The sequence below is a fragment of the Xiphophorus couchianus genome, chromosome 22 (assembly GCF_001444195.1).
Source record: "Xiphophorus couchianus chromosome 22, X_couchianus-1.0, whole genome shotgun sequence".
Lineage (NCBI taxonomy): Eukaryota > Metazoa > Chordata > Actinopteri > Cyprinodontiformes > Poeciliidae > Xiphophorus > Xiphophorus couchianus.
In genome coordinates this window covers 5,743,345-5,766,034 of record NC_040249.1, presented here as the reverse complement: position 1 = coordinate 5,766,034, position 22,690 = coordinate 5,743,345, and the positions used below count along the sequence as shown (strand labels likewise).

General features: G+C 41.0%; 1 protein-coding gene across 3 annotated transcripts in view; it reads right to left on the bottom strand.

Annotated features, from left to right (window-relative positions):
• sdccag8 (SHH signaling and ciliogenesis regulator sdccag8) overlaps nt 1-22,690 on the bottom strand; it is a 47,727-nt gene that overhangs the window by 11,733 nt on the left and 13,304 nt on the right. Inside the window, exons 14-18 of one of the 3 annotated variants that reach the window (XR_003594212.1) lie at nt 19,966-20,068; nt 17,378-17,440; nt 10,487-10,614; nt 5,812-5,920; nt 3,778-3,909 (exon numbers count right to left, since the gene is read on the bottom strand). Coding sequence is in view for 1 of the 3 variants with exons in the window: in XM_028007661.1 (XP_027863462.1) it covers nt 3,778-3,909; nt 5,812-5,920; nt 10,487-10,614 (369 nt within the window). In the remaining 2 variants the exon portion in view is untranslated. The remainder of the gene's footprint in view (nt 1-3,777; nt 3,910-5,811; nt 5,921-10,486; nt 10,615-17,377; nt 17,441-19,965; nt 20,069-22,690) is intronic. The other 2 variants (XR_003594213.1, XM_028007661.1) reach the window with 2 other exon arrangements.

Below are 22,690 nucleotides of genomic sequence, written 5' to 3'. Positions count from 1 at the left end.
CCTGTGCGTGTGTGACCTGAGTGTATACGTGCGTCGTGATAATTGGTGAAACAGCCTGCGAACAGCTGTGAGGCAAGGAAAGGTTGCGAGGTGTTCGGTACAGAAGGACGAGGGGAGGAGGAGAGAGGAAGAAAGTTGGAGTGCAGGAGAGAGGTGAGGAAGAGGAGGGCAGGCGCAGCTGAGGAACTGGATTTAGATCCGAAATGTGACAGAAAAATTGACACGAAGAGCAATCTGGAGCTAATATGTTCGTGGATGTAAATGAATTTGTTTCCACTCAGTTTTAACTTTTATCCCAGCAGATCATATCATGTGGAAATGTTGCTCTTTCTGGAAAGGGCTTTGCTGCACAATGTTAGTGTAATTATCATAGTATTTCTGGGGTACGTTTACGCAAAAATGAAAAATATTACAATAGAAAAATTCAAGGTAGAAAAACAGTTCATCTGTGCAAAAATAGACAATCGACCTTTGCTTCTCTTTGGTAGTAGACGTGTCGAAGTTGTCATAATTTTAGCGTCACAAGGGAAATGGACGGACATGACACAATAAGTTCGTGTCACACAGTCAGGCTCTACATATCTATATCTGTCCATTTGGATGAACTCTGTCCTGTTTTTCTGATTTTTTTATTTCCCGAGAAGCTAAAACCCGAGTGGTGCAGATATTGTTTCAGAAAAAACTTGGGTGTCAATTGATTATTTGATTATTTTCCAAATATTTAATGTCATCTAAGACACACTCTCACTAGATTTGTCCAAGGCGATACCCAATTCCTGTTTTCTGCTAATGCTGATCTATTGGTGAACAACAATCGGCCATAAAATAAGAGAAAAATATTATGTGGGTTCTGTGATCGATGCAGTAGTTTTGTAAGCAACAGAAAATTTTAAAATATATACATCAGAACATACGTATCAAACCTTTATGTGGTTTTTTATGGGACTTCTTAGATTTAATGCATTTACTGAATTGGAAATCGGAAATCACCAGCCAATTTAAATCTGTTCGACTTCTAGCTTTATAAACTGAAACTAGTATCAAAAACATCAATCTCACAAGAAAAAGTTAACTTCTGTTCCTGTACTTTAATATAAACGATCTTCATTTAAACATCTCCAGTCATAGTGAATTAATCCTTTGCAGGATCTGGCTCTAACTCTCTCTTGCTGTCCCGCTCCAGCTCTTCCCCACTCCCGTCCCCTTCATTTCCAACTTAAAAAAAAAAGAAGCAGCAACACAAAAATAGTGAAATAAATAATTAAGTGGCGCAGCAAAAACATTGTGTGCTAAAACCCCTGTGTAGTTTGGCAATCAGCTTGCCCATGTAAAAATAAATCAAGCTGATTTTCCAAATGTTTTGTGCGTGGTGCGCTGTTGCCGCTCTTCGCAGCACAGATTGCAGGCCGATGGAGAGGCTGTGGGGAGGGGCGGGGCGCTGGATAGTGAACCCACTTACACCAGATTGTTAACACGTACACCTTAACCCCCGAACGGCGCGGCGGGGGGCCCGCTGAGCAACCGGGGCCTGCAGGGAGCAGCGAACAATACTCGATGTATAGACCTGTACACTAACAGGAGGGAAGGAGAACCTGCATTGCTGTTTAGTGCAAGGAAAGAACCATATGAGGTTCCAGCTTATAGGCGAATATGTGAACAAACTGATGCACTGAAAGTGATCTGAGTTCAGGGGCTTCAAAGTAAACTGCAAGACTTCTATAACGCTTCGATAGACACGGTAGAAGTACGTATTTTTTTGTTCGTTTGGTTGCAAACAAAATATTTGTGGTTTTAAAAGGCGGCAGAATCCCATCTGCAAATAAAAGGAACAATAAAAAGCTTTCCATCATCTCTGCTCTGCCTCCTAACAACAAATCAACAAAACCAAATCCAAACTACATGAATTTCCTGCTTAAACCAACCAAATTACTTTCCCTGCCCACCCCAGCCCCTCCAAACACACACACACACACCCACACCCCCGCACACACCTTAGGAAGCAGAAACGTGGTCAGCAGATCAGCAACTCGCTCCCAAACTGACCTCCGCTAGAGCTGAACTCTGGAGATTTCGAACTACCAGGAGGATTCATCAACAAACTGAGTGTCAAAGCAGAAAATAAAACTTCATAAATGCCAAGAGTGATTATCGTGGTTCAGTTGGGAGAAGAGAGAAGTTTGGTGCCAACTTCCCAGCCAATCCCACATTTGGCAGCCGGAATCCAACTCTGCTTACCCTCCTGAGAACGTGCAATAGCTACTACCCATATGCACACAGGCGCGCACGCGGGCTCACGTGCACGGGGAGGAAAGAAATACCACCACAGCATATGCACGGAAACATACAGAAGATTCAAGCTCTGCAGCGCGTGACAACTTAAAATTGTTTTTCCCTTTTACGCACACAAAAAAAACAAAACAGTCAGGCACGACCGGGAGACAGCTGTGACTCGGTAAACTTTGTTTTTTTTGGCGGCGTCCCGACTGTCGGCAGGTTAACACCGGTGGGAGGAAGACAATATGTAGTGTCAGTGATGGTGGGGGTGCGCGCGCGCGTGTGTGTGTGTTAGGTGGTGTGTGAGCGCAAACATGGAAGTGATGGTGGAGGTGGTGGGTTGTGGAGAGGGGAGGGGGGTGCGGCACTGGGGTAGAGATCCTGCAGAGTGGGGCAACAACACCCACACACCCACGCCCACACTGGCAGAGCCAGGCTGCACGCCAGGCGCCCTGCCGAGACGCGCACCAACTGGGCTCCGCACTCGGGAGGAAGAGACCCCCGCATCGCCGTGGCGACGGAGCAACTTTTAACTGCAGCTTTTTAAAGTGGAAAAAAAAAAAAAAGTCAACTTCAACATGTTAAAACTAGAAATAATAATCTGATCATCGAAATAGAGCCACGTTGAACAAAATACGAATACATGAGAATCCATGTTTTATTTTTTACTAATAATTTTTTAGTTCAGTTTGTGCCTTGATTTAAGGACCTTTGTCTTGTTTCTGAAATTCAAGCCATAAATTGAGGCATGAATGGCTGTTAAGAAAAAAATACCACTGTATCATGTTTTCACTGTATTACCAAACGCAAAACATTTCTAATTGAGAACTGGTATTTAAAGAAGAAACAATTATTCCTCTGATGCTAAAATGATAAAACACTGAATATTACAGCTGTAATAATGTTACTATCTATTAATAATTTTATTTTAAAGCACAAACTCAAGCAAAATATGAAAAATATCTTCTGACATCTATTTTTCACAGTTCTGCTCTTTATAGAGAAGCACAGGAAGTATAACAAGTCAGCCTGTATTCTACTGTTAGCTTCTAAATAATGACCATCACGGTTTTTTTTGCATCTACAGAAAAATAAAAGTGTGACTGAGTCTTTCATCCAGATGATGAACAGTGTGCAGCAACAGGCGGGGGAGGAGTTATTCTCTAATTCATACAGCTGAAGAAAAAAAAAAATAGATAACATTTGTTTTCATCTGTTGGAAAAAGTTTCATTGCAATTTTGAATGAGTCACTTTTTAAGACCTTGGTCACTCAAAGACCCACAGGTGTGCATTTTAAATCTTCCATAATTTCCACATTTTTCGATCCTTGCCCTAAGGCTCAAATGCAAACCATACATAATATAGTCAAAATCCTGTTCCTTCAAAAGAAAACCCGCAGCAGATGTGAACATGACTGGGTGAGGATGTGAAACGAGGCTTTAGCACAAACTTTAGACTCAGCTTGAGTGATTGTGAGAACGTTCTGTGTAAAGTTTCCACACCTGTCCTTCATGCGCTGGTGCATGCGTCCATGCTGGACACACTGCTCCTCCATTTCCGAGCAGCGCGCTCTCAGGCTCTTCACCGTCTCCTCCGAGTGCTGCCTCTCCAGAGCCAGCTGTTCCAGCTCGCTCCTGTGCACAGGCAACAGGAATGCAAACAATGAACAAATGAAAGTACACCCTATACTGCACGGAAAGGTACATACAGGCATGTTGAAAATAATTATGAAATGAGAAAAATAAAAGAAACATACGGTGGAGAATTGTTTCATCAAATCTAAAGTCAGTATTAATTGACAACTAATATTTCAAATATGTTCCCATTTTCTATTCTGCTTTTCCATACTGCTACCTGAAAAATCCTTAAATTAAATTTAAGACTTTCTGGCTGAATAGAAACTCTGATAATTCCTTCAATAATTCAACAATTGCTTAATACCGATCAAAATAAAGCAAAAGTTCAACTGGCAGATTATTTAACTTATAACAAGACATTTCTCCCATGTTATAAGCAACATGTTATGACAGTGGGAACAGTACTCTTTATTAACAATAAGGAATTATTAACTAGATATTTTGCTGAAAAGTTACTTATGAGTTAGTTTTGTCATATTTCAAGTGCACTTTTGTGTTTTTCCCACATTAACATAGTCAGTAATGTATTTAAAATCACTGCAGACTGTTTAGATATAACTAATAATTTTGAATACATAAAACTGCTTATTAAGGTTATCATTGACAGTGAAAGTAAAAACAGGAGATGGTAAACACTGTAGTCTGAAAAAACACAAAATCTTACCAAGTATTTTGGTCTAGTTTCTACTGCAAATATTGCAGTAAAACTTGAAATACGAAAGAAAATAACTTATAAGTAATTTCTCAGAAATATATATACTTGTTATACGTCAATAATTCCTTAGTATTGATTAAAAAAATTTAGAAGTTCCACTGGCAGATTATTTCACTTATAACATGGGGAAAATGTCTTGTTATAAATGAAATAATCTACCAAATGAACTAGAACTTCTTGATCAATACTGTGCAATTACTAACTTAAAACAAGTTCCTATATCTTGCCGAAAAGTTACTTGTTAGTTATTTCAAGTGCACCAAGATATTTGCACTAGAAACTAGACCATAAAATACTTGGTAAGATTTTGTGTTTTTGCAGTGAAAATAACAGAAATGTCCTTAGAACCCTTAAAAATCAGCTTCAGCCACATCCCAGACCAGCAGCCTGACGTCTGATTAACACAACATCAGCGAGACCAACTACTGAAAATAATGAGTTTATTTGCTCGTCCTGCTGCAGCTGTCTTGGTGCGCCCTCACTTAGCCGTCCAGCAGGACTTTAGCCGCTAGAGCGGACCTGGACTCCAGGAGCGCAAACAGCCTGCAGCACCAAACACCGATCTGCTGCAGCTTCACACGCTGCAGCACAGTCTACAGTACACAGACATATTACTTTATAACATGCATAAAGGAGTACAGAGTGTACCACAAGAAAGTACTGTACTTCAGACTGTGGGTGTGTGTGTCCTGTGGTTGGTGAGGCCAGTGCGGTCTGTCTCGGCCAGATTGAGGGCTGTCATGTGACTAATGTGTAGCACAGCTCCAACAGCTGACAGGACACTGGGCCCAGGGTTAGGCTCGTCCGCACACACACACACGCTGATGTACATGCACAAACACACACACACAAAAACACACACGGGCAGCCCAGATGGAGAGCTGGGCAGGCCTGCTGTGACTATTGTAGCATCAGGTTAACAAGAAAACAGGTCAGACTGCAGAGCAGTTTGTAGTTTTTTCACATGTTCTGCCCGACAGCCGGGGCGGATGATGATTTTGTGAAACGATGACACGGACGTCAAACGGACGGAGGGAATAAAGCGCAGAGTGAGAGAACAAACAACTGTTCCCTTGAAACAGAAAACAAAATGACAAAAGTTTCTGCCACTGAGTTACCAGGCGACGTGGGGAGGGAAAAGAGAGGATAATTCAGGGAATAAATGTTTAGGAGAATACACTGACCTGCTTTGATGAGACAACTCTTCCAGTTTGGCCCCAAGTTTGCAGCATTCCTCTTTGAGCTTCCCGATCAGGGAATTCTGGGAACCCATGAGATTCTCCATCTCTCCGACTGGAGGAAATGACCGAAAAGATGAAGTTAGTCTATTTTTCCTCTTAAAAACCAGGCGCTTATAGACACCTGCTTCAAGCTCTGGTAAAAACTGTTAGAAACAAACGCATGACAGGGAGCGTGAGCATTATTTATACCAGAGGGGAACAGAATTGGCTGATTTTCAGCTTAAAAGCTCCTGACTTGAGAGAAAATGAAAAAGTGGTTTCTGATCAAATGCATCTATTAACCAGAGCAGCCTTTGGTGTGGAAGATGTTACACAAGGGAGAGAATGCACGAAGCAGTTCAAGCAAAAACTACATGTTGAGACATTTCTGGTTTTCATAAGCTGTGAGAGAGCAAGACGTAAGGCAGATAACAGGAAGGCTGAATGAAACTCAGTTAAGTAATCGTGTTATAGATATTTTAATCTAAGTGAATCATTGAGTTTGGAAATTATATTTAAAGTATGAATCAATAATAACAGGAAGTCCAAATAAAGATAGCCGTTTCCATGTAGGGTCTAACAAATAATTGCTAATATAAGTTAGCAATTTTTTTCTATATCTTCATACAGTTTTTAAAGGGAAATCAGAATTGACTGAATTTAATATCAACAAGTAAAAGCTTTGCAAAAAAAAACATCCAAAATGGGCAGTAGAACTTCTGTCTAACTCAGTTATTCAGTATAAATGCGCAACAGAAAAGTCATAAATATAAGAATCTATCTGTTACCCTAAATTAAAACGAATATCAATACTGTTAAAAACAAATTGGCATTAGCGACAGTCCATTATGGTCACAGGGAGGAGTTGAAGAGTTGGACAGCCACCGGTAGCTGTATTATATTATGTTATATTTTGTGAGGAACACGTAACAGAGTTTCTCCCAGATCTCCCAGATGTTTCATCACACATTTCCACTGAGCATAAAATTGCGCAGGTTTGAATTACAAAAAGAAATCTGCTTAATGGAAACTTGCCAATTTCTAAAAAAACTCACGTTTCAAATTAAAAACTTTCTGTGCGAAGATGAAGTGGTTTAGAATGCTGATGTGTTTTTCGCAAAACTGCAATGGAAACACTTTTTTCGCATCACACAAGTCGTGTGATCAACAGTAGATCACGATCTTGATCAGAAAGAGAAAATTAGAAAAGGGAAACAGCGGTCTTTTTCTGACAGACTGCACTGCTTGGTGAGTCTTTACAACTCTCTATTTTACATGCAATTCACAAATTCAAGCACTGTGAAGCAAAAGATTTGTTTCTGTGAAAAATGATTTGAGTCTGACTTTTCCAATTAAATAATGATATGTAATTCAGTTCTTTTTGTTCTTTAGTTAAATTCAGCTGGGAAACTATTTTTATGCAAACATCGACAAACTGGGGAAAAAAACTAAATGTCTCGGTTTCAAAAGGCTATACAGTTGATACATAATTAAAAAAAGCAAAAACGAAACTACAACAGCCTGATGGATCAGAGGACAACCATTACCTTATGGCCAAAGCGAAGCACTGACACCTATTGTGAGGAATACTGCAGCAAAAGCAACATACATATGTCTCTTTTAATGGATATCCAAAAACTGCGCTTGTCAACACTCTCATTAACATCAAAAGTGCTCAAACAACAGGAGTCGCCATGCAGAGAGAACCAGTCGTACATTGATGACAGAGTGGAAATCTAAAGTGTGCGAAAAAAGGGTAAAAGGAGCGAGATTTGTGTTTGAACGTGCTTTCTTCCTCCTTTTTCCTGCAGCCTTCCTGCCACGTCCTCATCCACACATGGGGGCCTCTTTCTGAACAATCCAACACCGGGCTTTCATCGCTCCTTTGAAATGGTCTACGTTTCTCTCTCGAACATATGTCTGCTCTTTAAAAAGAAGAGGAGAAAAAACAAAAAAAAAACAATGGCTGCCGTTTGGATTGTGGGAATGATCCACCTGCTTCGGCATTCTGTTACTGTCAAACAAAACCAAAAAAGAAAAAATGCCAGTGACTTTGAAAAGTCACTCAGATAATGTTTGTTTTTGCTTTGCGTGCAGTCTTGGTTTGAGCCAAAAAGCAGCACTGTATCACATTGCTGAAATCTGACCCTTCGCTTGAAGTGTTTTGTTAAAAGTTTCCTACAAACGATGATTAAATTGGGTGAAATTTGACGTTTTGTTTGTCCATTAACTCTTTTAATGTGCGTGCAGCCTCAGCCAATGTAGCGCTCCTGCAGAACTCGGATGCTACAGAGCGGTAAACTATAAAACTACAAAATCCCACGGACATGCACACACGCACACACTCAGCTAAGTTTTGGTCATGGGCTGCAGAAAGTTGTATGAAGAATGCTAATTAACTGAGCGGGCTTTGAATATATCTTGCCATGTGTAGGCCAAAAAGAACCCTGGGACACAGAAACACAGCAGAACTGGCACTGGAAACAAACAGAGGAAAAATGAGGGAGGGAGCGAAGGAGGGAGGGTTGGAGGGACAAATATCTGATATCATCTAGGGGTTGGTCTGTACACATTTACTCAAAAACAGAAACATGAAAAAAAAAAAAGGTGGGAGGGTAGCGAAGAAGAAGGGAGGTGGGCGGATGGATGGAAGGACAAACGGATGGACAAAGAGGCGGGATTTGGAGAGCAGGAAAGCTAATTATCCAGCTCGTCTGTTGGGCTGCATGGGGATAGGAAGTGATGCGAGTTACTAAAGGACATCCACCCCTCCATCCCCTCCCCATCCACAGCTTCCTGCTGTGCTCTGATGTCAGCTCTCTTTAGACAACATGTGTGCCGCCGACAAGCGCCAGAAAGAAACGCTTTGTTTACCCCCCCAACCATCCACTCTTCCCTCTATACCCTCCATCTTTGTTCTGCGTACCAGCAGGCTCCCTAGTTGTTGAAGAGAACCACAGGTAAATAAAAAGATAAGATAGGCGAGGGAAGGGAGGGTGGTTGAAGGTGGGTGGTGGGTGTTTGAGGGTGGTGGGGGGATCCAGATGGCACAGCAGATGTGGTAACAGCAGCAGCTCTGCTGTGCAGACAGACAGGGAGCTCCGAGCCGGGTCTCTCTCTCTCTGCTCCGCTCCCATCACCTTCCCATCTTCCCTTCTCTTGGCTACTCTTTATTCTCTTCTAAGAGACTCTGTTCTTTTCTGTCTTTTTTTTTTCTTGTCCTAATCTTTTTGAGGTCACTTCAGCTCAGCTGGAATTTATTCCACTACATATTGTAGTGGAAGATTTAAGATCCTGTTCCAGCAAAGATCCGCCCCGCTGGGATCTCCTTCCGGAGGAGATGGAAGCCATGAATCTCCAGGGCAGCCGGCTCAAGGTTGCTCTGGTTCTTGTTTTGGACCGGCTCAACCAGCTCTCACTGTAAGGCAATGCTCTTATCTAATCTGAGTACATGTGTCAAAGCACTGTGGCTGAAGGCTGCAACGCCTTCAAGGTGCCGGGTCCAGGTGGACCGGGCAGTAAACTAATAACATTTCAGCAAAAGCAGTAAAACATGGTGGTGGTAGTACGATGGTCTTGGGTTGTTTTGCTGCATCGGGACCAGAAAAACCTTTCGCCATTGACTTTGAACTCAGATTTTTACCAAATACATGTTAAAGTAGAATATGTAATCATCAGTTTGTTACATAAACTCCCTGCAAACTTTGTCTATAGAAGCAAAGCAATTATCCAAAACATGTCACCAAGACCATCTCTGATTGGATCTTCAAAACATGAATAAATGAAGCCTTTTGATTAGCCTAGTCAAACTCCTGGGTGCCTTTTTTCCCCTTGAATAAATGGAATCACTGATCGTCACAGTTTATTTGTTCAGGTTAACTTTGCGTAATATTCAAGTTTGTTTGAGGATCTGAAACATTTCAGTGTCAAGAAAAAGCCATTTTGGTATAATGATGTGTAGATAAATATTTACAAAATTATCAATTCAGTAGAACAATATCAGCCCCTAAGATATCGATCAATATTATTATTTGATAGATTTGTTAAATATCCGATCAGTTTCTTGGTTATGTTATTCTGTCTCTAATGCAAGGTTATGACAGAATATTTGATCAAAATGCACATTTAAAGAGAAACCTGTGGTAAAAAGTCAAGATTTGATAAAGTGTGGTTTGTCACTGAAAACCTTCATATGTTCAGATTCACGCCCACTTTCCACCTGCCTTATAACCACCATAAAGGCATATGTGTATCTATATTCAGATGCTCCATATTTAGCATTTAATCATCATTATTATTTACTTCTATCCAGCCTACAGCAGCAGTAGTAATGTTGTAGCATCGAGTAGTTGAGTACATGAGGTATGAGCATCTGCCAATCTGCTGCTAACAGTAATATATTCACCGATTGAAAACAGTGTGCAAAACAAAGCTAAACAAAATGTGACATGAGTGTTATACATGTGAAAGCTATTTGAAAACTAACACGAAGCAGTAAAGTGTAAGATGAAAAAGGCATGGTGAGGATAAGGCAAATAAGACTGGAGATGATGCCAAGATAAGAGAAAAAAGTTTGAGAACTAACACTCAAAGTTATTGGACAATATGGAATGTAAAACCTGAGCATTGAAGCACCGACCTCTCTGCAGGTGTTGAGCCTCCGATTTCTGCAGCATGACAGCCAGCTCCTTCTCCCGTTCCCGCGCTGAAAGGGTCACAGACGCCATTTCCTCTGCATGATCCCGCGCCGCACTCTCTCTGTCCTGTCTGAGGAAAAAATGCACAAAAACACCAACAGTTAATGTTCTCCTAGCATCAGCCACATGAAGGTGCATCAAATGCACCTTTTAACCTTGAAAAACCCACATCTGTACATTAAAACTCCAGACTAAAGACTCGAAGCATGATGGTGTCACAACTAAAAGGAAGAAATCCGTAAAACTGAACATGACTGGAATCAGATCACAATCACATTGTGGTGATTAAACTGTGGAAAAAACAGAAAGGAAATACATGTATTGATCCAAAACTATAAATGTGTAAAGTATCTGATGCTACCTGGTTCTACAAAGCTGACCAGATCTATATATTAACAAAGGCCCCAAAATAGTCATGATAGGTTAAAACATAATAAAGACAATTTAACTTGAAATCTAATCTAAACTAAAAACATTTCCCATTTTATTCATCTAAAGTATATTTGTTTTAGAGGGACATAATTGTGAAGTGGAAGAAAATGTAATCAATGGAAAACATGAGGAAGAAACGCCTCAGGCCAGATAAAACCAAAAGTGTATTTTTGCCTAAATTTGCAATGTGGGCATATAAAAAAAACTTGTGATGGCAGCATCATGCTCTGGGGATGCATTTCCTTAGATAAATAAGCTGCTCAGAGTTGATGGTGAGATGGATCTGGAGTTACATACCGGGCAATTCTGGAAGAAAACCTGCAAAAGACGTGAGGCTGGATCAGAGTTATAATGGTTCAGCTCAAAGCGTACTGTGTTGGAATGGCCCAGTCAAAGTTCAGAGGTAAATAAAATTGAGAATTCGAGGCAAAAACGTAATTTTTGCTCTAAATTTAATCTAAGTGAGCTTGAGCTATTTTACAAACAGTGTAAACATCATCGTCATGCGTAAAAGCTGGTAGAGAAACTATCCAAACGATTCCAGAAACTGTATCAGCAGTAAATTAGCAGACTCTGTCAAGCTCAGTATGAATTGTAAAATTCATATTGAGCTTTCAGCATCTATGCACCACAAATTTGGAACAAACTTCCAGATAACTGTAAAACAGCTGAAACACTGACTTCTTTTAAATCTCAACTAAAAACCCACCTGTTTAGGATTGTACTTGAAATGCAATCAATTACAAATTTATTGATGGAACTTGACTTAATGTTGTGTTTTGATTGTTGATTCTATGTTGCTTTGTGTTTCTGTGTTTGTAATGATGTAAAGCACTTTGAAATGCCTTGCTGCTGAAATGTGCTATACAAATAAAATTTGATTGATTGATTGATAAAATAAACCATATAGTAATTAGGTGACTTGTAAAAGAAATTAAGTGGACTAGATGTCATTTTGGGGCAAAGTGTAAGGGATGCAAATGACTCTTCCCATTTTTATTAGCATTTGACCTCTTCGTTCTGCTTCTCAACTGTGAACGGCTGTGTGTTGGTTTATCAGATTAAATAAAATCAGGCTTAGTTTGTTAGGAAGTCTCTCAAAGTTTTTAAACAAAATGAAGGGTGCCGGCATGAGTTGAAAGCTGTGCTCCGGCGTGCTGAACGCGTGTTTCTGACACAAGTTATAGGAAAGTGCAGAAAAGAGTGAGGAAGAGGACGATGGAGGAGGAGAGGACAGATGACACACGAGGGGCTGAACGCTGCCGCCAGCCTGGCGACCCATGAGTGACAGCTGCTGCCTGCGACTATAAACCTCTGTTTTACTGTAGACTGGTTTGAATTACTACAGAGGTTCAAAGCCAAGGCTGAAAACTTGATTAAAAATCCTTCTATAATACAAAACAAAACATTTCTGCTGATTTGTTACAGACCTAAAACTTTGCATTTTGTTTCCATACATGCAACGGCAGCACGATCAACTCCTGACATATTCGACACAAGTCGGTCCAGAACCTATTGACTGAGCAGCAGACATTCTTGGTTTCATTCAAACCCTTTTAATCATCCGGACCGAGCAGGTAAGATCCAAACCAAGGTAGCATTCTGTTCCTGCTTGAATCAAACTTTATCGTTCAACTAAGTCCAATCGCATTGACACAACAGAGAGACAGACAAAGAAAGAGAGAGAAGAAAAACTACAAAGACAGGAGGGAAAAAAAACACAACACAGACACACACAAAAAAAACCGAACAAATAAACAGAACTCTTCCTGAAGTCCAAAGGCGCTAATGAAGAGAGAATTCTCCAGTTTAAGTGAAAACTTTTCTCCCCTACAGCGTTTGGCCTGTATCTCTAAAGTGACCGCGTCTGTCTGTTCCTTCGTGTGTGTGCGTGCGTGTGTGTGTGTTCTCCTGCTGTCCTGCTGTCTGGGGTGTGAAAGCGGGTGGCGGGTGTGCAGGGGACACAAGGAGACTGTGTGTGTCTGTACACGTATGAGTGTGAGTGTATGAACCCCTGCTGGGCTTGAACAGCAGCCTGAGCCACCAAAGCGCACACCAGGGCTCAGCGGGAGACGGCGGGCAGGCATTGCCAGCCATTTGGTCCTGCAAGAGGTTCCAGGGGGCCGTGTATTCGTCTGTGTGTGTGTGTACGACGAGCTTGCGTGTGTGTATGTGTGTGATCAGGAACAGGGGGGCGGAGGGGGAGCTCACACCAGACCTGTTTACCCACCAATTAGCATCAGACAGATCGCCAGAAAGTTCCAGCAGTCAGCTATAGAGTGGTGGTGATGAAGAGGAGGGTGACAAAAACTGAAGATAGGGAGGCAAAAAAGACAAGAGAGCTAAACATTTGGCATCTGGTTGCTCATGCTTCTCTCCATTACCTTCCGAGGCAAAGAGGATAAACAGATTAAAACGTCTACTTCTTTAGGTTGGAGTACAGGGGGGGACAGGGGGGAAGGCTGGATCGACTTTAACTTGACTTAAATTCAAACTGAAGTTAGTAAATCAAATTAATGTGGTTTAGGCAGCCCACGCCATTCTGCTCACCCAATTAAAAGTAAGCACAAAATGGCTACCACCAAATGAAAGCATAAAAAACAGGCAGCGAAAGGAGAGGTGTCAGCGGGAAGCCAACCTGGAGCAGGTGTTTGGGGCGCCGGTGTGAGGATACGGAGGGCTGGAGCCGCTCAGATCTCCTTGGGCGATAATCTGCCAGCCAGTTAATTGGTGAATGGTCTCTGGAACTTGTTTGGGCCTATGAGGCAATAGACTGAATGTTCAGTTAGCAGATAGCTGTGCCTGTTTGTATATGCATGGCCCGCTGCACTGCAGGACAGCTTGATAAGTATGGCGGGAGCTGCATGGGCCAGCGGCCTAAGGTAGGCTGGAATGGCTCTGGGGCTGCAGCCAGGTACAGTGGCTGCTGGGTAAGTGGGAGGTGGCAGAGGCGGCGGCTGGCCGGCTAGCTGGCTGGAGCCGTGAGGAAGGAAAAAAGGGAGCCCAGTCCACACAGCCTGCTTAAGTGGGCACTATTCAAGCTGTTGCCCATTACATGTGGGGAGCCAGGGCCTGACCAAGCGCAGAGTTTGCTGCACCCCATGGTGAAGCCGGCATCTCACGCCAGAACCACCAAATGCCGCGGTTTATCAAAGGACGAGCACAAATTAATCTCAGACGGTGTACTTGGAGGAATCAGAAGAAAGTTGCCGATGCCAGACACCCCGACCTCCAGTTACACTCACTCAGGTACAAACACACACAATTCAGGATTAAATGACAAGAAAAAAAAAATCACCTGGTTTTTCCATCAGCTTTCATAACATTGTGGATATTTAAGTGCAAAATATTCATGTTGTTCAACTGGATTGTCAGTGGGTTGCACCAATCATTACTGAACGTGTTGAATGTTGAATTCCAACTTCTGATTAAGAGGCAAAGTAAATTACTATCTCAACTATCTAAGATCTAAATCTATAACAATTCTGTCAAACCAGGACTGGAGCATCCGACTGTAAATACAGGCTCTTTAATGCACAGCTTGTGAGCTTCGATAACTTTATTCTGTGTGGGAATAGGAATAAAATAGCAGTTGCAAAGCTTTACTTGGCAACTAAACTGGAGTCTGTTTTAAAATCACCATCTAACAGTGTATAGTGACAAAATGTTGACAAAAAACACGCTTTTGAATCAAGATGTATTTTAATGAGTGTTTGGTCTCATGAGAACCAAACAGATGAATGATTTGTAATTTAGCAAACAGATTTGAAATATGGGTGGCTTTTGATTTTCCTCGATGGACTGGTCGCATTTGTGCAACCTCAGATTTTTTTTTTAGTTGCATAATTGAGAAATTTGGTTGCATTCTAGAGTCTTAATCAGGAATAAAGTCTGGAGAGTGAAACATCCATCGTCTATAATGCTTGTCCATGCAGGGTGGAGGGAGCAGCTGGTGCAGCCTATCTCTTGGTTTCATTTAAATCAGATAAGCCAGAAAGTTGCATTAAGAATGCGTTAAGTTGCAACACTAAACAATCATTTCTTTAGTATCCGATTGCAAAGCAACAGAAACAGTTCATCAAATTAATGCATATTCATTGTGGCTTCTCTTGCTACACACCAACAGGTGTGAAATAAATATGACGATAAACAGGCTGTAAACTGAGCCTACAGCTCAGACACAAGGTTTGTTCACAGCAAAAAAAAACAACAACTGCCTCGGATCCTGATAATTATGGTGAGTTCATTAAGAAGAACCAGAGAAATCTAAATCAATCAAATGCAAATCAATCTGATTTTGAGGTCACATTTAGATCACCTCTACTATTCCTAGTACGTATTCATCTACAACTTTACTGACAAAACATCTCATGGAGCACCTTCAAATTATAATCCATGATCTAGAAGCAAGCATAGGAAACCTGTCCAGGCAATAATTAAAGAAGCAGCTAAGGCCAGTGGTACCTCTGGAGGAGCTGCATACATCCACAGCTCAGGTAGGAGAATCAGTGGTAAAACATCTATTGGTTGTGCTCCGAGATGAAGAAAGCCCAAAGAAGTCCTATTTGCAATTTGTAGATGTTGTGTTTAACATGTAGTAAAGTTGCTCTGATCGTGCAAAACTCGAAAATTATTGTTAGCTAAGCTTGAGATAGTTAAAAAAATAAAATGGGTCAAAATCTTCTGTCTAAATGTGGAAAACTGCATTTAGTAAAACGCTTGAAACTGATTAATTAAAAAATTACCGGTGGGTTGAAGATAAATGCATACAAACATTTAAGATTTTAATTGGTAAAATTATAAACTGAGAACCATGCATCCCTTTCCTTCAAACTTACAATTATGCATTACTTTGTGCTGGTCTACCACATAAAATAAATTGAAGTTTGTGCTTGGGACGTGACAAAATGTAAAGATACACAGGTCCGGACTCATTCCAAAGCATTACAGGATCCAGTTTTGTAACTTTGATACTCTTCAAAATAAAACGAGACTGCCAATATTCCTGTGGTGAGGTGGTAGCGTAGTATAAAACCACATCTGTTTGATCTTAAACCACAACGATGATTCATTCTTGCCGAGCGCCACTGCAGCTGTCTATGATGGACTGCATCAGTCAGACCTGCATCCATATTCAACAGTTTGTGGTGCAGAACTACAAAGATGCTTTCTGCTTGCAGTATGCGAGTGTGCCTGTTCGCATTGGTAACTGAGACATGATTAGCCAGAGGCCTTGTGAAGGCCTGTCTTCTGGCTCTGCCAACAATAATAAGAGCACGACAGAGGAAATACAGCGACATATTGAGCGTTTGCTGTGAAGCAGCACACAATAAACATCTGAAATATTTTGTGTAAAAGAAAATCCATGTGCCATACTTTTTTTTTTCTTTCTTGGTAGCAAACACCTCGGTGTGTTTTAGCACATTTTCATTAAACCTCTGGGTGATGCAAATCAATCACACTGTGCTAATTTTTTTTTTCTCCTCTTCATGTCGCTGTTCCACCAAATTAAACAAACAAATCAAATACAGGCGGAGCTGGATGGAGCCTGAGAGCCTGTCTGCAGCGTGCCCGGTTCTTAATTCTACCTATCTGTCCGTCTATCCGTCCAGAGCGTCTCCATCTATGCCTGATCTAGTTTTTCTGCTGTTTCCATTGCTCCCTCCTCATTCTCCTCCCACCCTTTTTTTCCTGTAACTAAACTGGCTGTGTCTCTCTCCATCTGCTGGTTCTTCCTTCAGCGGCCCTGCACCTGTTCACACCTCCTCTCCTGTTGGCCACCTCTTCCCCCCCACCCCCCACCCTCGTCTCCCTCCCTCTTTGCTCGGTGCGATGCTGCCAGGCCCGCTCCTGGCTCGGTTCGCCTCTCTGTCATTCAATCCATCTGTTAGCAAGTCAACTTTGTTTACAGCGGGCGGCCCAAGCTTCGTTTCTTCTTCAAGGAACGCTAAAGGCCCATCTTCCCCCCTGCTGTCATGAAGGTTAGCGATAAGCCAATTTTGTCCCCCCCACCCCAAAGAAGGCAAAAAAAAAGGCAGAAAACCGCAATGGTTAATTATTATCTCCACCCTGAAAGTTTGGACAATGCTGCAAGTCTGATTGTCTTAAAATGTAGTTCGGTGCTTATTAACGGCTGTGGGCATTTACACGGGGGTAGCAGCAAACAGAGACAAACATTTTGCTGTTGCAGCACACATTCCCACAGAGAGGAGCCCGGCTCTAGATTGAAGTAATTAGCTGCTGATTGGCCTCTGTCATCATCTCATCTAGTCACAAAACAGAGCGAGAGAAGTTTAAAAATCTTAATTGGCACAGGCGACTGATGGTCTTAACACAAGAGAAGCAGCCTGGCAGCGCAGGCATCTGTGATTATTTTAAAAATAAACACGCAGCATACGTACAATATGCTCCCACACCGACCCAATCCAGAACGCCGGACTCAACGTCAATGTCAAATCTGTGCCCTGCGGAGAGGGTTGTGGTTAACATATGTGGAAATGTTGAAGGTCAGATTTATGCAAAAAGTACTCATTAATTAGGTTATATTGTAGCAATTTGGACACTCAAAGAAAAAAAAAAAACAACTATATTTTTGCATTCACGTGACAAGCCCTTGCAGAAAGCCTTTATTGTAATCTCAGATTGACCTGATATAATTTTTAACACATTATTTGTTGTTTATGACTGGACCAGTTATAAAACTGTGAATGTAAGTCAAAATATTTCTTTACAGTATTGTTTTTCCTATTAGTTTTGAACTCAAAAGGCTTTCAAAATAAATGCATTCTAGAGTTTTCCTGCTTGTCTGAAAACTCGAATGAGATTGAAAGATGGTTAATTTGTTGAAAATGGTAAAAAAAAAAAAAAAATGATAGAAACAAGGATGACACTATCGCCACAATCGGACAATATGGACACTGAAAATCAAATGTATGATGATGCAACCATGCTGATACTTCTCCATAGTAATTGTTCAAAGAAAAAGGTCAGTAAAAATAAAATAAAAATAAAAAAACAAAGTTTGTCTACTTTGAGATCTTGAGCAGAAAATGCATCAAGCTAGTGGTATCTTTTTCCGTTTTGGATTTATCTTTTTCTGAAAAGTAGAACAGAGTTTTAGAAAAAGAGAAAACTACTGATCTGTGTGTAATGTACAAAGTCAACATTTCTCTCAAGCCTGCTCATCTTAATTAATATGTAAGGCTAGTTTTGTTTTTCTTTCTCTACCAGCGACAGAGACAAAATCCATCTTATTATTACAAATTTTATTGCTTTTAGTTCAGAACTCAAAAGAGAGAAACCAACAAACATCCAGTGATTCCCCGTAGAGACCCGTGGCCAGATTGAGCAGATTTTGTGCCAGCATGTCTCATCCACTGACCCGAGAAACGGGCAGTTCAAAACCACAGGTTCAGGAACCCGGTCCGGTTCGTTGAGAGGTGACTTAAAGTTCGGGTCAATAGTAAAGCCTTTGCTTGAGGATTTTTTGGTAACGGAACCTGCTGGACCTCAATGGTCTTCCTCCTTTGAAACATTTTCTTAACCTTCATTCAGGGATTTGGAGCTACAAATTATGACTAAAACTTTGAATAACATTTCAGAGAAAGAGATGCATTGATAAGACTTGAACTGATAAAGTAAGACATTTAATCAGCTAATAATACTCTCAATATTCATTCTCTGTCCCCTTGGTTTACCAGGTTTCCTGTTTGCTGAAGTTATGTTTAGTTTTTTTTTATTATCATTAAAACAAATCTGTGTTATGACTAACAGATTTAGTCACAACATAATTATTTCATTTCAACTGAAGTGTCAATGTTGTCATTCTAAAAGGCGTATTTTGTAGAATGGATAAATGTCACTGTATTTCTGATTATGAAAAATAATTTATTATCCTTCAGACTGATGGATAAAAGAAAATAATGTGATTTAATAATAATATTTTTAAAGAACATTATTAAGAACAAAGAACATAATTAAGAACAGCAAACATATACTCTTCAGTGCTGAGCTCGTTTCAGCTGTGTTGAAATTTACTTCACACCTGAGACATCAGTAATAATGTCTGAAACACAACTCACCTTCCCAAACCGTCATGATAACGGGGCCAACCAGCAGGAAGGCACAGGCACCATATCAGTCTGCTAACCTACCCCGCATTTTTTCCTTTCAAGCCTTCTGCCAATTTCTCCTAGGCCAATTATTTTAATTAGTTTTGTTGTGTCAGAAAGTGAGTTTTCTTTTTAAATGCAATAAAACAGCGTGTTCTTAAAAAGTTATTATGTGCATTCAGTGTAGCTGAAACAAACGAGGTCTTGTATGGACAAAAACGAAGTATTTGTTGGTCCAAAGTAGGTAAATATTGTAAGTTAAGTTGACGTTCATATGTGTAGTGGCACAGATGTTAGCAGTGTTGACTTGCAGCAAGAAGGTCCTGGGTTCAAATCCCAATCTCTGATCTCTGAAAATTAGTATAGTAATCAGATGTTTCCTCATCATCATAAAGTCCTAATGTGGGCTGATTCAAATTCTACCGGGCTGCATGAGGACTGGACCTCCTTTAAAAGTGACTTGAGATTATCCTTGTTGCAAGTTGGCGCTTTCAAAATAAATAATTTGAAACAAACAGAACTGAATAAAGCTGAAATGAACTGTATAAGAAGCATGGAGTCTCAAAATTAAATAAACAATTTTTATTTCTTATATTCACTTGTTCAGTTATTTCTGAGGTTCAAAGCACTTGAATATTTTGCAAATCTGACTGCTTAGACTGACTACATTTCTTGGGAAAATTACTGTATTTGGCATTTTTTCAAATATTTAACAAATATTTTCTTTATTAGAAATGATATAGACTTTGTGTTTTACTATTACAAAGAATATCTGAAGTCAATAGATAATCCTTTAAAAACCCTCTGTTCTTTCCTAGTTTTTCAGTTTCCGTTTAACTTTTCCATATTGTTTTTCCTTTCCCTACCGAGTGGATTACCTCCCTGCAGTTCCTGCCTTTCTGTTGACTTTTCCTCTGAGCATCTCCTGGTACAACCAGACGATGGAGACACCACGATCCAAAGCACGAGACCTGGTTACTGCTATGGCCGTAAAGGAAAACAAAGAGAAGGCTGAGGACTGAAGGCAATAGTTTAAACAAAACACAAGCAAAGATATGCTATATGAAAGATAAAAAGCCATGAAAAGCTAAAAAAAAAAAAAAAAGAGAGAGAGAGATGAATGACAGTGATAAAAGAAAGCAATGAGGGGAAAGGAGGAGCAGAGAGAGGTTCTGTCATGTTGGATGAAAGCTGTGCCTACTGGGCAGTGGGCACTGTGTAAAGCCACTGATGCTGCCACCCACACAGCAGGGGTGTGTGAAGGCCCGAAGTTGACCAGATGACACACACACACACACACACACACACACACACACACACACACACACATACACACAGTAATTGTGTAATGTTTCCATTATGAATATGCCACATAATGGAAACAGTGGAACCCTTTTATAATGTACAAACTCTTGCATAGCTCCTAATAAACTGAAAAAAATAAAAAATCAACCTTGGCGGAAACTAGGTGTAGCATGAAGAGGGATCTAAAAGAAAGAGGCAAGCAGAGAATCAGGTGAAGACAGCAGTAGATACATGACAGAGGGCTGGTGCTCGCTTTCGCTCTGTCCTCCAGCAGTAGTGTGTGTATGTAGGCCAGTGTCCCAGGGCACACTTGGCTGGGGTGGCAACAGTTGTAGCCGACAGATTTGCCTCCACGTTGCCTGAGGTCTCACAGTCAGCGATCTGTCTATTGTTTCGTTACCCGGCCCCACCGGACGGCCAGATGACAACAACTCATTCTGAGAGTCTTCGTACTTAAAGAGAAGCGCAACTACTGAATCTGAAACGTGTGAACTTGAAAGGTTTAGACACAAATTAAGTAAGTGTGTGTATTAAGTGAGAAAGGCAACAATGTACAACACACAGCTTGCAAGAGCTAGGAGAAAAGTATAAGGGCCGTAGCAGCACAGGAAGAAGACAAAGAGCTGTCTCATGATTCCAAAAGGAAACCTTGATCAAAAAAGATGTCTGTGGAAATCCTGAGTGGACTGATGTGACCAAAGTGGAACTTTATGGAAGGTGCGTTTCCCTTTCCATCTTTAGAAAAACATGTTTACTGAGATGGTGGTGTGATGGTCTGGGCTGCTTTGCTCCTTCGTGATCTGGACTGCTTGACGTAATTGATGGAAACCTGGATTCTGCTTTCTACGAGCAAATCCTGAAGGAGAATCTCTGGCTATCAGTTTTATTATCTTAAACTTGTGCTCTTTTGAGTGTGTTTCGCTAGTGTGAAAATATTTTGAGTGATGAATATGCATAGAAAAAACAATGGATAAGTTCAGAGTGTCTATTTGTTGGAGAAGAAAAAAATCTGGATTCCTAGATTCACCTAAAGTACTGAACGTAATTTCCTCAGGATCAACAAAGTACCACTTAACCTAAGTGAAAACGTTTCATCTCATCTTCATGAACCAAAGAAGGGATGAACTGATGTATAAATTTTGGGCATTACTAATACCATTGTTATGGCCGATCACCAATATTTAGCAATATGATATAGATTTCTGTACTCTTTTGATACCGCTGACTTCACCACTGCTTCTGTGCTTCAGTTACACTCATTGTCACATGACCAAACAAATAATAAATATCGATTGTTAATAGTTCGATTTACCAGATGATACCGATATGTTAGAAAATGACCAATATCAGTCGATATCGATGTTAGTGACAATATACCGAGCATCCCTACACCCAATTTCATGCATTGCTTAGTCTCGCTGACTAGATGCATAATCACAGCCCAAGGCTGGGTAAAATATTGAAGTATTGGAGGCAAGTTTCCATCAAAAACAGGAGCAAGAGTTTTAAGCACCTACATCCAAGATAAAGCAAATGCAGCATGATACAAGCTTAAAGTTTAACGCTTCGGGAATGACGATACAATCAGTCTAAATTGCCAGAGTGCTTTTTTTTTTTTACTTCCTGGACCATTTATCCTTTCTACAATGTATATCTATATAATATTTATAAAGACATTGAAGAACATAAGTTTTTATACTGGCCTTAAACTGGTTTCCACAAATAAATGACAAAGGTTTTAGTCCCGTGATAAGCTAAGTCCACAAACAAGTCAGACAGTCACCAACCATGACAGAATCAAAGCAATAAAAAATATTATTTAAAAACATAAGTAGGTCTCAACAGATTGAGTGAGACAGACAGAAGCGGAGAGATGGAGGGAGGTGAGGAGCAGGATGGCAGAGAGGGCACTCTGACAGCGAGGAGGGAAGAACGCAGCAAGGTCTCGTCACCGGGCCAACGGGCCCACCACTGTCAACATCATGCCACTCTGCGGTGCACACACACATACGCGCACACGGCTGGCCCACAGCCCTCCCAGCTGCCCTATCCGTAACTGTCTGATTAGTTGTGCTAAGCAGCCCCTCCCCTGCCAACCATGGTGCCATCTGCTACCCAACAACATGGCCGCCGACCAGAGAAGCACACACGCCCATAAACACACACAGAGAGATACACAACAAGCCCTGTACCTGGCACTGCCCTGCTGCCATTTCTCTCTCTCTCTCTCTCTCTCTCTCTCTCTCTCTCTCTCACACACACACACACATTAAACTTCACAGACACAGGTGTAGCCCA